The following is a 16588-nucleotide window of genomic DNA, read 5'->3' on the forward strand; positions in this document are numbered from 1 at the left end:
TTCGTACCGCCGAGCTGGTAAGCTGAGAAGTGGGCCTACTGGGCTTCAGAGGATATACTGCCTTTGGCCTTTGGAACCCTACTTGACCTTAAGAGACTACACCTTATAACTGAGTCTGAGATGAGGATACCCCGTGAGCAGGGCCTAATAGTTTACATTCCCGGAATGTGGCTGCATGTATTTGGGGAATAATGGCACAGCCATCACATGGGAACCGGTTAGGCAGGAAGTGTCCTGACAACTACCAGAGTGCCTACCTCAAAGGGGAATTGTGTTATTGCTTCTTGAAAGTCCCTTACCTTTGCATGTGTATAATTATAATTAAAATACTTCTTTTATACAACATAAGTATTTGACTGGACATTGACTTACTGTGCACACTGCTTGCACGTTGAGTTAGGAGTGTGTTCACTGATCTGTAGCTACACTTCCCTCCTAAAGGAGCCTTGACTGCTCATGCAATGCTATGTACCTGAGAGTTTGGTGCGGAAGGGGCTGCCTGACCCAGCGAAATGGGATCCACAGTAGGGTGGGCCCTGGGACATCAGGGGTAAAAGGCCTCAACCACCTTGGTTGGGCCCAATAAGCCCTGCTTGCCCTGTGGCCCTCTTAACAGGGTTCTGATAGCTTGTCAGGGATGAACTGGCGGCTGTGAGATACACCTAGGTGCTATCTGACCTACTGTCAGAGCTTAATTTGTGAAAGTGCCAGGAGTAGGGAAAGAGAAGGGGAATGGTAAGGGCTCGAACACGGATGTTTTGGCAACATAACCAACGCTGTACCATGAGTGTCAGCTGCAGCTATCAACCATCAACACCCAGGAGGGTTTGATCACCAGCATTTAACCTTCAATACTGCTGCATTTCCTTTGTTTTGTTTGCCACTTCTCAGGATTCCATATTTGCCTTAATGAACATGTTTATTCAAACGAATTGTATGAGTTTCTTTGACGATGGGCAAACTGTTACCCGCAGTAAGCTTTAGGAATTACTCACAGAACTGAAGGGGAATCTCATGTTGAACTCACAGACCACCCTTGAGGAAAGTTTGCAATCATCCTACGAGCTGCTCTAGCTTTTTTAAGTTAGGTCAATATGTATACAAATACACATCATGCACTCTCTGAAGTGTCCATAATTAGGATTACAATTTAGCAGAGGTAGCATGGTAATCCAGACATCAGTCTGCCTTTAACAGATGTAGGCCTCTGTGTCGCTTCTGTATGGATCCTTAAGTGCATTTATCATTGCTGTCCGGGGGCATCCTACTGATGTCTCTATCCAGCACGATCTGTTGGTTAGTTTCCCTCGCTCTTAGGTGTAACATATAGAGCTTTACTCGGGCTGCCTACCATCAGTGCCCTCCTCTGGGTGGCATCTCTGTAGTCCCTAAAGAGCAAGTATTAAGGCTATATTTCTCTTGCTCATGCCTGTTCATCCAGGCCAAGTTGATGCAATTTGATGCTGTCTCTATCAAACTAATTGATATGCAACAGGTTGACTCAGTTTAGCTTGTTAGCTATATGAGCTTAGCTTCTCTCGGCAATGGTTAACTAAACCATCCAATAACAATGCTTTTAAAAAGCCAGTGGCCACCCAAATATGGGAAGACATGAAAGAAGGAATCTTGCTGGACAACTAGGAGATGGGCTTTCATCCAGGCAGAGATACAGAGAATTCTTTGATCATTAGAGCTAATCTCAATGAAAATTACTCAGTGGGAGTGGTACGTTTGGATCTCACCTGTGCATCCGATACAGTTGACCATATGGGACTGCTGAATAGGTCAGGAGAGATCGGATTCAAGGAGATTGTGGGGAACCTGTTTCAACCTGATCCTTCACAAGCTTCAACACTGGCCACTTCCAGATTGCCAAGTAAAGTGCCACTAGGTTACTTGCAGTCCCGTTTGTTAATCAACCTCCACGTCCAACCTCAGATATGCATCATTTGATCTTTTTGGAACAGTGCATACTATTATGGAGACAACACTACTCTACTATAATGGAGAGCCACTTAATCTCCATGACTGCCTAGGGCAGGTCAGCAACAGATGGGGCTCAACATGGATATTACAAAGCTCTTACTTCTGGGCCGAGAAACTTTGTTGGAACAACTCTCTGTGGCCGGCTTCCAGGGGAAAACCCCTAGCACCTCAGACTAAAGTTAAATCTTTGAGAGTGACTTTCAAAGAAACCCTTACATTTGACTATCTTATGACTACTTCTTTTGGACTTTTAAAATATATGAGGAAAATGTTTCCCTACCATACATGCAGTGATCAGTTCCCCTTATATTATATCTTTAACTCCTTGTGCTTTCAGCTAGTACAAATTGATAGGAGTCATTTTATCATTGTATTCACAACTGCACAGTGACACTGGTGTCTGCAAAATAAAAAGCAATCAAGTACCAAAGGCAGGAAAGAGGCTTCACTGGCCCTTTGTTGACCAAAGCATCAAGTTTAAATCCCTATGCCTGGCGCACAAAACTTTTCATAACAAATTTGCGTGAGGAGCAACTGACCAATTAAAGTAAAGGTGCCCACTGAGACATCTGAGATCATCAGAGCAGCCTTTGAGATAAAAATAATAAATAAATCCCAGTTCAAATGCATGAACTTCCACTTAACCTAAGATAAACACGCAATTGCCTAGCCTTGAGAAAGGCAAACACATTGGTTTAACCAAGGGCAGCAAAATCTACTTCATTGAAACTTTTTAAGTCAGGCCTCTTGATTATTTTGTGAGATTTGCAACTAGAAGCCCCTTGGGTGCGGTTTGTGCACTATACAAATCAATATTTCAACAAAGCATTCCTTAAGTGTAGCAAGCAACTCATCTGCTAATTAAACACCTCATAATAGATATTAAGTGCTGTATAACTGCAATTACAACACATTATAACAAGTAACTTGCAGTGCATGTGAGCATGGATGCTTGAGTAAAACTCACATCAGTACAAACTAGAAGTAAAGGCACAGAAGATAAAGAATCATGCCTCAATGTAACTATCATTTAAAATAAAATGTATCAACAATTTATGAGAATAGCGAAAATATGAAAACATATACAGTGCTATAGTGTTGGTCTCTGATAACAATTCTCTAACTCCACCCAAGAAGACAATACAGCAAAAACATATCAATGGAAAAATGAATTTGGAAAAAAACAAACCTGCCAATCAACAACAAACTGCAACCTCAATTCGTCCAAATCCATTATTTAATTAAATAAATGTACTGCTCTGCATAGCTGACAAAAATTAGAACAATTAGTGCATATTAATCTGCGAACACAAGGAAACCCACTTAATAAATTCAACTGATGAGATTCACTTCTCCGCTCTGAATAATGGATATGTTGATTTGTTGGCAAACAGGAGTATTTCAACCAGGCACTGCTTTCTTTCATGTGTTCATGTCATAATAATAAAAAAGGTGCAAAAATAAAAGTCATGGAAAGTATATATTTAAAATAGAAAATATTTAGTATAACTCAGTCCATCAATCTTCACTGCTCGTTGGAGTTCGATTTCAAAATAATTATCCTTTAATAAGTATTATGTAAACACAAAGTACTTCAATGGTGCCATTTCTACCACCTTCTCCTATACATATCACAGCTGGTTACAGGAAGGGCTCCTAATGTCTATACTATACTATCTATTCTAGCAACACGTGTGAACCCTCAGGTGACAGCGGCTTACATTTAAGGATTATGGGGATTTGGTATGTTAAATAAACATGGCATGAGGACAAAATGGAAAGAGTTTGCTCAAATAACATATGAATAAACAATTAAAGTACAAAAACATATAGTCACAAAAATGACCATGCATCATCACAGAAACATTCTGGGATCTTTTTATACATATTTGTCTATTGTGCACCACAGCCAAAGAATGCAGGTCTTTTGTATTTCTTTGGATGTGTTACCTACATCTACAGTATACATCTACAGTATTTTATCAACGGTGCATCTGAACCGATGAACCTGGATTAGCAGTGCAAAAACATTCTTACATTCAAAGATGTACTTACTCCAGCTTTCAGAGCGCCATACACAGGACTCGATTCACAAACTTAAGAAATGGAAGAGAAAAGATGCTTACACCAACCTTGTTATGTTAGTGGCTCTTACAAAGGGACTGATTGTCCTCAGGATGATTGGTCTAAGCATTTCAGGGAATTTTGTATATATTTTTTTCTCCATTAATAGGCCCTGGAAGCTTACGTTAGGCAGATTTTCCAGGAGCGAGCCTCGAATGCCCCTACTTTTCAAAAATGTTCTGCCATGGTAAATCTACCTCTGATGGTTGTTGAAAAAGTGCACAGTGAATACATACTACGACCAAAATCTGCATGTCATAATGACACTGTGTGTGAAAATACCTGCAAAGGTTTTCTGAACACTCAAACGCGATGCAGATACCACAAGGAAGCATCCGATCTTGTTCCAAGGGGAGGGATGATGGAGAGGGATATGCAGCCAGCTCAGAGTACGCATAATACAGTTGAAAAGCTAGAAATTGCCTTACCCCAAAGTGTTAATGTCTTCAGAATCAAGTGAAAATTGGCAAAACACCAAGCTACACATTTCTGAAGCTAAGCGAGAACGCAGAAATTAATTTGATCCTGGAAGAACACTTACTGTATCCGGTTTGCTTCAGTAATAAAGGATTTCTTAATTTCCTAACATGGAGTTAATTAGGGGTGGCCAGAGCTCATGGAGTTTCATTTCGCAGACTTCCACGGAGTTGAGTTACACAAAAACTCTGCAAGCTTCCATGGAGTTCTGAGAGCAGTGGAATTCGGTATGCCGTGCTGCTTGTGCAGATTTCTTAGCGGTAGGGGTGTGTCCCACACTGTACAATCAGAGCCAACAGCACCACGCGGCACGCCAGAGAGTGCTACTTCTTTCTGCCACTCGAGTAGATTTTCTACTCGAGCGGCAGCTTTCTCAAAGTGGCAGCAGCAACCTGCCATGACCACCAGCGTTGAGGGATCTCACTGGGAGGCCGTCTAGCGCTTGATTTTCAAGCTCGCCAACTTAATGTTGGTGAGCCTGGTGAGAGGAAAAATCTCCACCACAAGGCAGTTGGCAGAGTTTTTTCAGAACTCTCCACTCCAAGCAGAGTGGGCAAAACTCTGATCTCGGGCAGAGGAGTGGAGTTTACAGACCACCCCTAGTGTTAATGCCATAAGCTGACTTGACGCAAGAATGCATAGGTGGCAATCCGCAAAAAATAATAATAATAATAATAATAATAATAATACTGTACTATAGGCATTCACAGCCTACTAGTCAGAAGCAACGATCTGCAAAAAAAATCTGGCTAATCACATATACAAGAACATGGTTTTTTTTTTAGGTTTAGGGGCAAGTTCATATTCAGCTACATGTTGAAGCAAATGTGGTCACAATGACAGGAGACATTTAGGCTCTGTATTACGGGTCTGCGCCTCCCATGGAAGTAGGTGTGTTTAGATCCAAGGAGGTTAGAATCAGATGAACTTCAAGGGGCTGGGGGGGGGGTGCATTTGTGGTCGAGAGCTTGGTGTCAAAAATCCAAGAAATTCAGAAACTACAACAGATGGAAAGAACAATATGTTGTTAAATTGGCTCCGTGTACAGGTTTAGTTATCTATTTTACATGGGTATGGAGCCAAAGCAGGAACACATTAGTCTGCCTGATCCACCTGAAGCTCAGTCCCAGTAAATCAGAAGCATGGGGCTAGAACAAAGAATTGAATGGACTCCGCAATCGTTGAGTTTTCTTTGTTGCAGGACTTACAGCTCTAGGTGCAGCCATAGAGTATACAACATTCCAAACATGAAAATTCTTCTTTTCATATCGAACTTTTCCTTGTGACATCCTGATAAAGGACCATAGTGTGTGCTTTGGTGAGAAGGCTCCAGAAAGCAAGGCTACTTTGTGGCTTGCCTCTAAAATACTACATAGATCCGTCCCACAAAACAGTTCTAGATTAGCAGATTACCGCCAAACATACTGCATAACCTAACTCAGCAACTAAGTAGCCCAAGTAAGGCAGTGAGCTTTGGAAGACCCCTTTGTGGGGCACCAAGTTGATGACATGCTTTAGCAGAAACTCTATGGTTAATAGTAAAGTTTCACTAACCTCGTTCACGACACTGGCGATATCCTGCTTATCCTGAGGTGTCAGATCTGGGGCAATCTTCACCAGTAGGGCTGGCCTTGGCTCACACTTCAATGCATCCCTCTCTTTTTTCACCTGCAACGAGAGATCCGTATCAGGAAGAAACGTAAAGCATACATTGGTGTCATTTCATCAATCCTGGAATTTTAGGGAGACATTTGTTTGTCAGAAAAATTATTCACAGTTTTCAACTCATCATCATTACCTCTGACCAACCAGCCATACCTCAACACGGTCATCACAGAATTCACCATGCCTATCTGCCATGCAACTCATCACTTACCACAAACCTCTACCATTTCAGCCCGTACCTCAAACGCTTATTCATAATTACTCCATGTGAATTCACCCACCACACCCCCTAGATACCAACTCCTAACTGTACCCACCCTGCAGATTAAATGAACGACAGACCTTCACCAGTAGGCTATGCAGTTCAGATTTCCCTTGGAGTTCTCGAAGTCCTGGCGTGTTGGGGCTGGATACATTTACCACCAGGTAATCTGCTAGCGGTCCCAAGATCTTGATACCCTCTGTGTAATCCACTATGGCATCGAGGGAGGTCTTGTTTTTCCCAAGATTTATTCCTAGAGGCATGCCATCTGGGACGAAATGACATAAAAAGATTACAATACATTTCCCTCCACTACTGGCGAATATGACCTTGCACACTGTCAAACTCAAAATTAAGGGGCTGATTTAGAACCAGGCATATGGATTACTCGGAGTCTACATTTAAGGCACACGCCTACACGCAATTTCAAGACATTATTCACTTATGTTGTGGACAGTCCTTATATAAAGTAATGTTCATTCATCAGATGACACTTAAGCTCCAGATCTAAACTCCAATTGGCTTGATTCAATTCGGCCTATCACAAAGTAAAACTTCAGTCCTTCAGTGCAGTTCAGTCGATTTTAATTGGTTTCAAATCAGCCTCAGATCAGCCAACAAGTGTTTCGTCCAGGGGAATAACCCACAGACTTCGTCTGTGGGATATTTCATCAGAGCTGGTAATCCATTAAATCCCCAATAGAGCAGATGTGTCCAGTCTCTTCTGATTCTGAGTCCTTCAACTCTTCAAAAGTCTAAAGTAACTTAGTATCAGTACTCCCCAAGGGAAGTAAATCTCCATCTGCTACAAGTACGCTGCCGTAATATCTATTCTACATGGACTACTCTGTCACAACAGTGCCGGATATCCCGTCTGCCAAAATCGAAATACCTTTATATTGTATGGGATTTAGATTTCGGCAGATGGGATATCTGTCACTGTTGTGACAGAGTAAACTCTCCATCGAGCTCTAAATCAGGCCCTAAATTAATTTAGGAACTGGGAATTCCAAGAGATGCCAAGAGTTAAAACAAAGTTCTTACAACTGTTACCTTTCGTTAGATGGGCTTGCGTTTCCTGCCTAGCTCGCAGTCTTTGTTCAACTGTTCTGTGGCCGTGGCTGTTAAAGCCATACCTAGGAAAAAATAAGAAATATAAAGAAGAAAACTGCCTTCAATTTGTTGCAGATATAATGATGACTAAAAGTTTAGAACTAGAAGGCCTCCACTGACTTAAGTAGCTCCAGATGAAGTGAAAAGTGTTCATTGTGATGCCAAGACAGAAGTGAATGTGCATAAGCCATTTGGCGGGGACCATAAAGCTATGCACTAGCACAGTCCACACATTAAAGACACTCTAGAAAGAGGAAGCACATAGATAGATGCTTAACACATGCACACAAATATGCACATCTTTGCTCATTATGTTCGAAAGGGTATGATACACAGTTAGCAGTACTACTCAAGTAGGGCAACAGTGGTCAAAATCCTCTCAGGATTAGAGCAGTGAAATGGTGTAATACTGCTGCTACCTTTCCCCAGGTTGCGGTGTTAAAATTTGCAAAGCAATATCACCCGGTCATACTTCATGTTTATTTCTCCAGCTTCTCTCGTTTATCCACCCAGAAGATATTTGTATTGTTTTCTCATAAGGCCAGCTTCTTACAGAAAGCTGTTGCATTCTAAGAACAACAAGCATCACCTATAAATCAATACGTAACAATAAAGAATATTTACTACAGAAACTAAAGATTCTGGGGGAGCACAAGACTCAAGGAATAAGTAAAAGGTTGAAGTCATTTGGAGCAGAGGCACTGTGGGGTACCACAACACAGTGATTTCTCTCCATTCACCTTCTACCAAGTCAAACTGCCTTCTTTCATAACTGTTAACAAAATCACAAGTGGGCTGCCATAAGGCTTAGTTCCTTGCTATCTTTTGTGTTTATTACTTTCCTAGCTCCAGTTACATGAAGCCAAGATATTTACAATGTGGGATTTTAAAGGTGCTATGATGATCTGCAAATGCATTATAGAGTGTCAAAAGGCTTTTAGGGGTCACCAGCAGAGTACTTCCATCTTTGCAAATCCAGATTAGGATGCAGCATATCTAGAGAACCATGAACACAGCCAAGGCTGATGTTTCGCTCATCCAACTGCAACCTTTTTCATCATCCCCTTCACCAATCCACAATTGATGGAGTCTGCCCCACGGCTTTGTTTTTTCAACAAGTCAATAGTGTAATCAGTAATGCATTCTGACAAATGTGGCATCCCCAAAGGTTCATCATACATGCTTCATTTGTCACCAGATAGCCCTATTCTTTGTAGTGGCCATGGTCCACATCTACTTTAGCAGCACCCTCTCAGCAGGACTCCTTGGAAAGTCTATACCCAGACTATGGATACTATAAAGGCATGCTACACAGCATGTATTTGTTTAAAAGATCTTCCCACTGAGTCCACTGAATTAATGTAGTGTAAGCAGAGGGCACTGTAATACTTGTGAAGTTGTATCCAGTTCAGCACAACACCATGTTTTCCTGGGCAAATGAAAAAAGTCCATCCCTTACAAGCTAACCAGAAAGCTAGGAAAACAGTTTTCAACCTGTGAGGGAAAGGCACAAACATTCAGATGTAAAATTCTGCAGAGGAGGCACTGCTTTCTGAAACTCCATGCTGCTGTGGGTCGAGATAGTGTAACTAAGATTTCTCAAGGGTTGCTATTCTAGCCAATGACATGACCTATCTAGGGGGTATGTGTATGGACCCAGAAGAAGAAGAAGAAGAAAAAATAAATAAAATAAAATAAAATAAAATCAGTCGAACAGTGGCAATGCTGACTCGTGGGTGCTCAATATCATTTATACTCCAGCTTGGTGAAGTAATCTATCAGGGACTGCCATTTCACTGTTAACCTTTCTAGAGAGTACATTAGAATTTGTGTTATCTGTTCCAGGTATGAGTATTGCCATTTCATTGCTAACCTCTTTAGACAGTCACTATATTTTGTGTTCCCTGCTCCCAGCAATAGTTAGCCTTAGCTTCTTGAACCATTGCGTGCTGGGGTCAGTTCCCTTTGTTTCCAACATAAGATAATGTGCTGTTTAGCAGCTAAAGTCAAGTATCTTACCAAGGCTCAATCAATCGCTATAATTCGCTCCAGGTTGTTCAGTCTAAGACCAAGCAATGTTACTTCCAGATCGACCAGAAACAGGTAACCCAATATTCTCTTTATGTACCCCATTATTTATTTCCCCAAGACTTGGATTGTTGTCCAGGGCCATCTTATGTATAGATACATGGCAAATTGCTTTTCACAGTGCCAGCAGGTGTCAGACAGAGATGGAGATGTGTCTAAGGTTGTGAGGGTAAAGTACCACTGGTACATTAGTTTGCAAGATGATTCTCTGTGGAATGCTATGATAGATTTTATGGATCTCCCACAAGTGCCTCTCCTGTTTGTGAGAGGCAACTCCAGGTGTCCAAATCCCGCCAATGCTGAAAGGCGTATTTCCTGTTACTTTACGGTTTTGGACCACCTGGTGAGTCCTAGAGGGAAGAGACTTGGAGGGTGATAAATTACCCAACCATGAAATTTAATTTAGTCACCAGTGCCCAAGGTCTTCCAGGGTGCCTTTGCTGAGTAGCAGCCAACTGGCTATGGTCCACCTCACCAAGTGGTTAGCAATGTGGAGGCCCATATATTAAACTGGGATGTCAGACCAATGAAAGGGTCTAAGCTCCAGAGCGTAATGATGTATAATGGTTCGACCGAAATACTTAATATTTTGATTTTTTTTATATTGACCTGTGGAATCTGAAATAGAGTCAGATTAGTCAAGTAATTCAACTCTGCTGGTACGAAGGTATGTTGATCAGACAAAGTCAAGTTAACTGCAAAGACATAGGCCTTATGCACCACTCCTGTGCAGGGTATCTCTCTAACTTCCTTTGAGGCCAGAGGTTCAGAAGGCCAGAGGTTCAAACAATAGGGCAAAGAGTAAAGGGGGAAAGCAGGCATCCATCGCTGTTTAATTCCCCTGAGCAGTGGAAAGATGTAGAAATGATGGCCACTGACCCTAACTGGGGCGGTGGAGGATTTATTTCCTGCAAGGATCCAGTCTCAATGTTTGGCCCATCTATAGTTTAACTAAGACACCCTCTAGGAACATCTGGCTTTTAGGCATCAAGGGATAGAATAATGGGCGGTATTTTTCTTTCTTTGTTCCTTTTCAATTAAGTGGGAACTCATTTAATGTTATTCCATCCCCATCTGTTGCATCTGAACTCTACTTGAACAGGATATTTTAGGAGGGGGTAAAAGGGGTGCTAAGAGCATTGGCAGAAAAACTTTGCATCAGTCTACAGGCTGCATACTGGTCAGGATCCTTGCACAAACTGTGAATTTATGCTATTTCTGCCTCTCTCATAGTGGGAGTGTACGATTTAAACAGTGAGAGAACATTGTCTCAGGCCTACACTCGGTCCTTGTTGGATCAATGAGGCAGTCTAGATTCATGCTGAAGCATCTGTTATTCTAATCAAAGCTCCAAACATCTTGCCATCCTCATTCTTTAGTCTGTGTCATGGTGGAGACCCAGGAGTGCTTTGTTCTCAGATAGGGAGCGCAACATTAAAACAGGTGACCCTACTGATATTTAAAGTGCTGCCTGCACATAATGTCAGCTATGCAAAAAGTCCAATGCTTTTTCAGGGTTGCTATGGAGAGGTCTTTAAATACTTTGATGCTACATCCTCTGAAGATTATGCCACCTTTTTATCTGGCCGTCCTCATGGGGCCTTATTTTTCTTGAAGAAATGTACTTTTGTAAAAATGTCATTCACAATTACACACCGAGCTATCATGGAGGTCACTCACTGTATGAAATCTAATCTAATGGGAGTGCATCAGCTATGGCATCACCTTCCATCTGCTTTGGAACCCCTTTGATATGGATATTGATATGCCACCTTCAATTTTGTTTTCAAGTCTTCCTGTTTAATTTGAAGCTCAATAATCTGGTCTTCCAGTGTCATTACTTTTTTCCATAGTGAGTCAGCACTGCAATCTAAATCATCAATTCTGGTACTTGTTTCAGTGACTTTCTCTCTTGTTTCCTCAATAACTGTCTTTGGGTTCACCTTAATGAAGCCAATCTCAGCCCCACTCTCCAATCCCCTAAAGCCTAGCCTCTTCTTTGGCTACTGAGTGCTCTTATTGGGAGGGGCTACCATTTTGCCCTGTCAGTGAACCCGTCTCTATGACTTGGACTCATTCGACTCGCAGTAGGCGCAACGTAGGAGCACACCTTATGAATCCGGAATCAGTCTCTGGGGTCCTTTTAAATCAAGGTTGGAGGGTACTTTCATCCTGGACTGATCATTCACAGGGTCAGCAATTTAGTGTGCTTGATGTCTCCGATGCCCCAAGATGCTCTGTGCCACAGTTAAGAGGTTGTCTGCTGAGTGGGAAGCATGTGGAAGTTCAGGATAAGGTGATCCTAGAAGGAGGCACTTCCCGCTCCCTTGCCCCCACCCACACCTGAAGGCCGCCACCGCCCCCCACTTCGTGGGTCCCTGGCGAGAAACTATGGTGAGTGGGCAGGACTTGGAACGGCCACATGGCATCCAAAGGTGGTGAGGACACCTGGGTCACCTCTGACACACATGCGCTCCTGTAAGGGACAGGTGACAGCTCCACAAGTAACAGACTGGGCAGGCAGGGTCTTCTTGTGCGGTCCCTTGAGCCCAGCTATGCCTCCAGGTTCAGGGAAGGCAGGTCCAGCAACAAATGAAACATAACTCCAAGGTCCCTCACTTGCCACATGTCTTGAGAGGGCCAAGCTCCTATGGGACCCCTTTCATGCCTCCTGCAGATCTTCAGAGCTTGACTGCACTGCAGTCTATGTGTCACAACCCCCTTTAGTGATCTCTGTAGAGTGGGCCTGGCGTACAGTGTTCATGTTGTACCTCCCTTGTGGCACTTCATGGCCTCCTGCGACACCAGGGTAAACGCCCTTCAGGCCTCCTATGATCCGATTACACGTAACCCCTTGGCAGACCCATTCCCAGACAATTAGAACATTCTGGTACTGTTGTTAAATTTGTTTTTTGGTCTTCACACTTGTGAAGAATAGACATGTTTTGCCTGTTTACTGGTCATACTGTAATGACCTATTGACTCGACCTGCTAATGTTAATTTATTGCATCTGCTTCCATTTATTGGTTCCAATAGCCAAGACCTATTGACTCCATTTGCTAATGTTAACTGATTGCACCTGCTTGCATTAAAGGTCAAAACTACTAGGCTGGCAGGTGTTCTCTCCCAAGGCTCGTTGGAACCTACATGTCTCCCATGTGAGCCACGTGCCTTTCAGGGGGAGCCACACCCATAGATTTAAACGGCACCCAAAACTCGAGTTGGTGCTTGGCCTAGTTCTTGTCCTGAGCAAGCATCATCCCTGCAATCACCTCCTGAGTCGACCAGATTCCTCCAGCACTCCAGTCTTCCTCAGCCAAAACCTCCCTTCAGCACTGGTGATACTGACACAACCGACGCTTCAGTCGCCTTCGCTTCCAGTGTGGCAGTTCCTCTTACTCTTTGGCTCCCTGTGCTACAGCTACAAAGACTTCCTCTGGATTCCTGTTTTAAGTCGGAGAGTCAAGGTTATGCGCACTAATCCTTAGACTAAGTCAAAGGCCATTTATGAGACTGAGTTCTGAACAGAGAAAGCTTGCTTTCTGGAAATCTGATACTACGTTTGTTTCAATAGCTTTAGCGCTCTGAATTCACTTGCAGAGGATGCTCTACACTTCAGTTCTATCAGAACTGAAATCCGCCCACCAGTGATTCTTCACAAACTGTTGTAATAAGAAAGAGAGAGGACTTTTTAGAATGCACTACATATGTACACAAACTTGTAAAGAAAACTTAATGTAAAATGATTCTCAGAAGTGCCAGAAACTCCAGCCTTAAATCTTGATTTGTACCTGCTCTCATTCAGTACTGGTGGTGAAGCCTGTAAGTGTACAATATTGTGAATAGCTACGTAATCTTTGTATGCGGAGAACTGGTGGTAAAACTATTCTTACATGATACAGACTTCTAGTCACAGATTCCTTACCTTTCAATTTCCTGGGCGTCAGTCTGCATCCGGAAATATTTCCATGAGCAGTACCCCCGGGCACCGGTAGGTGGGGTCTATCAGCTCTGCATGGCAGAAGTGATGTCGCGGTCACCTATATAGGTGCCACCTAGGGACGCTGACGTCAATTCTTTTCTTTCCACGCCAGTTAGCGCTGAACTGGAGAGCTACCCCCCCTTTCATTTTTTGACAAGCCCTTTTCGACGTTTTTTCAAATTCTTTTTTGAGGAATTCTTCCTCCTGATGAGTCAAGGATGTCTTCAAGGAAGATAGGTTTTAAACAGTGTGACGCTCGTCACAGCGCCATGTTGGTTACTGACACACACCTCATGTCTGTGGTGTCCTTGAGCGCAACCACGACTAAGTTGTGCTCATATAGCCGTCAATGGCACCAAAGGCTTTGAGGGAGCGGTCCCTAAAGCTGTTAGCTGCCCAGTAGGTGACGCTGTATTACGCGACTCCTCAGACCTCGGTCCCGGTTGAGAGGAAGGTCATGGGACTTCTCCAGGAGCCCTAAGTCCTCTTCGTCCCACTCAAAGTCATCAGGACACTTGGGAAAGAGGCACAAGACTTCTCCTTCTCTGGCGGCTGACGACGACAGAGTATCGGCATTCGAGGCCCAGTTATCTGGAGCCATTGCCAAGGTCAACTTTGTGGCTCCCCGCTATTCTGGGAGCTGGAGCGACCCCCACTCAAATTAAAGATTTTTACGAGACCATGCACTGTGTTTCTGAGCGGTCTGACCCCTTCGGAGCACCTTCGGGCCCTGCGGGGTTGGCTTGAACCCTGGTTCTGATGGGCCCCGTGGATCCGATAACTGATCAGGACTGGCCCAGATTGTGTCACTGCGACCTTCCCCGATGCCAGCCCTGATGTCGATGCTCCTGGCACCACCAGCGCCAGCCCCATTTGGATCCCTGAATCCAACATGGAGCAGGAACAGAGTTGACCAATGCTCATTCCAACAGAACCCATTTGTCCTAGGTCTGCGCCTGAGCCCTATTCGGAAGGGTTAGACCTTGAAGAACAATGGGGGGGGGGGGATCATTGGACCCTTTATAATACCAGTTAGAAGGCCAAAGCATGGACTGGTGTGAGGAACTTGGTGATGCCAGCGGACTGGATAGGTCTCCAGATGCCGACATGTTTTCTCTCACTACCATGTCTACAGAGGAGGGAGCAACATAAGCTGAAGGTGAAAAGGGGGGCTGAGGTCCTGGAACTATCGCTGTTCTCCGTGGCAGTCAAGACAAACATCTTGACAAAAGTGCTACAGCCAGGAGCTTCCTCTTACGAAACCCTGCACCCTTTCAATGAAGCACTGACAAATGTCCTACTGGGAACCCAGTCCAAGACCAGCACAAGGGCTCCTGTAAATAGGACAATCGCCCGCCGCCATTGCCCCGGACCTGGGGACCTAAATTTCCTCACCCACACGCCACTCCTGAGAGCTTGGTAGTCCAAGCCTCTACCTCCAAAGGTGCATTCCCTGTCGCAAACCCAGACAAGGAATCCAAGAGGCAGGATAGCTTGGGAAAGAAGATGCTTTCTGCCACCACCCTTGCATTGCGGTCAGTAAACACTGCATGCTTATTGGGCTGCTATTCCCACACTTTGAGGGATGTGGTCGCGCAAGTGCTGCCACAGGTCCTAGAGAAGGCTCGGGCCATTATCTCTCAAGCGGTTAAGGACGGGAGAGATGCAGCGAAGATCACCATTAGGAGTGGTTTAGACAGAAACGACTCGCTGAGCAAAGGGGTTTCCTCAGTGGTGGTGCTTGAACGTTACGCATGGCTGAGAAAATCTGGCTTCCCAGGGGATGTCCAGGCTTTCCTTATGGGCATGCCCTTTGATGTCAATCCTCTTTTTGGAGAGGAGGCAGACTCAGCGCTGGAGCGCTTAAAGGACTCACGTTTTACAGCCAAGTCCTTGGGCCTCTCAATAGCCCCGTATCACCCCCATCTGCCTATTGTTCCTTTTGTGGCTACGGGATGGGCTTTCAACCACGCCAACCTTAACTCTGCCACCGGCCCGCACAAGCTTCCCAGCCTACACATGGGCAAGGGCGCGATTAATACCAGCCCCATGGGCCAGGTAGCCAGAGGTCTGCTACAACCACCACCCCCCAGCAGTCCCAGCCCCTAAGCCCTCTTAATCTTGCCCTACAAGATCATTGGCATCCAGTTGGTGGCAGAATCAGCCATCATCTCCACCACTGGCAGTCCATAATATCAGGCAGGTGGGTCTCACAGATCATTCAGAGGGGGTCCCTGCCTTTCAAATCCTTCCCTCCACCTATACCTCCATCTCACGATTGGCTGCTGGTGGATCACTTGTTCTTGCTTCGTGAGGAAGGCATGGCTCTTTTGGCCAAGGGGGCCATAGAGAGGGTTCCAATGTCAGAAGTAGGCAGTGGTTGTTATTCCTGCTACTTTCTGATGACCATAAAGATCAAAGGTCTTCAGCCTACCTTAGATCTGCGTAGCCTCAATCTCTTTCTCGAGAAGGAAAAGTTCAAGATGCTCACACTGGATCAGGTCTTGTCTGCCCTAGATCTAGGAGAATGGATGGTAGTGCTAGACTTGCAGGACGATTATTTCCATGTTTCTATCCTGTCTGTCCACAGCCGTCGCCTTCGGTTTGCGGTAGGCCACAAGCACTTTCAGTTCACCGTGTTACCCTCTGGTCTTACCAGCGCCCCTCCAGTGTTCACCAAGGTGATGGCGATGGTCGCAGCTCATATGCGGAAATGAAGGGTGCAAGTCTTCCCCGGTCTTGACGACTGGCTGTTGAAGGCAGGCTCACCCCTAGGCTGTTGTCTTCAACCTCCACACTACAGCAAACCTCCTGCTTGAGGTTCACTATAAATGTGCTGAAATCACACTCAACTCCCTCTGAGACGCCCGCTTTCATCAGAGCTGTTCTG

The 16588-nt window shown here is 44.4% G+C and overlaps 1 protein-coding gene across 2 annotated transcripts in view; it reads right to left on the bottom strand.

The window, feature by feature from the left end:
• The window catches only part of DHODH (dihydroorotate dehydrogenase (quinone)), a 305977-nt gene that overhangs the window by 231684 nt on the left and 57705 nt on the right, over nucleotides 1–16588 (bottom strand). For both annotated transcript variants that reach the window (XM_069216710.1, XM_069216711.1), the window contains exons 4-6: nucleotides 7568–7650; nucleotides 6595–6782; nucleotides 6142–6255 (exon numbers count right to left, since the gene is read on the bottom strand). In XM_069216710.1, coding sequence (XP_069072811.1) covers nucleotides 6142–6255; nucleotides 6595–6782; nucleotides 7568–7650 — 385 coding nt within the window. The remainder of the gene's footprint in view (nucleotides 1–6141; nucleotides 6256–6594; nucleotides 6783–7567; nucleotides 7651–16588) is intronic.

Source organism: Pleurodeles waltl, chromosome 12, assembly GCF_031143425.1.
Source record: "Pleurodeles waltl isolate 20211129_DDA chromosome 12, aPleWal1.hap1.20221129, whole genome shotgun sequence".
Taxonomy (NCBI): Eukaryota; Metazoa; Chordata; class Amphibia; order Caudata; family Salamandridae; genus Pleurodeles; species Pleurodeles waltl.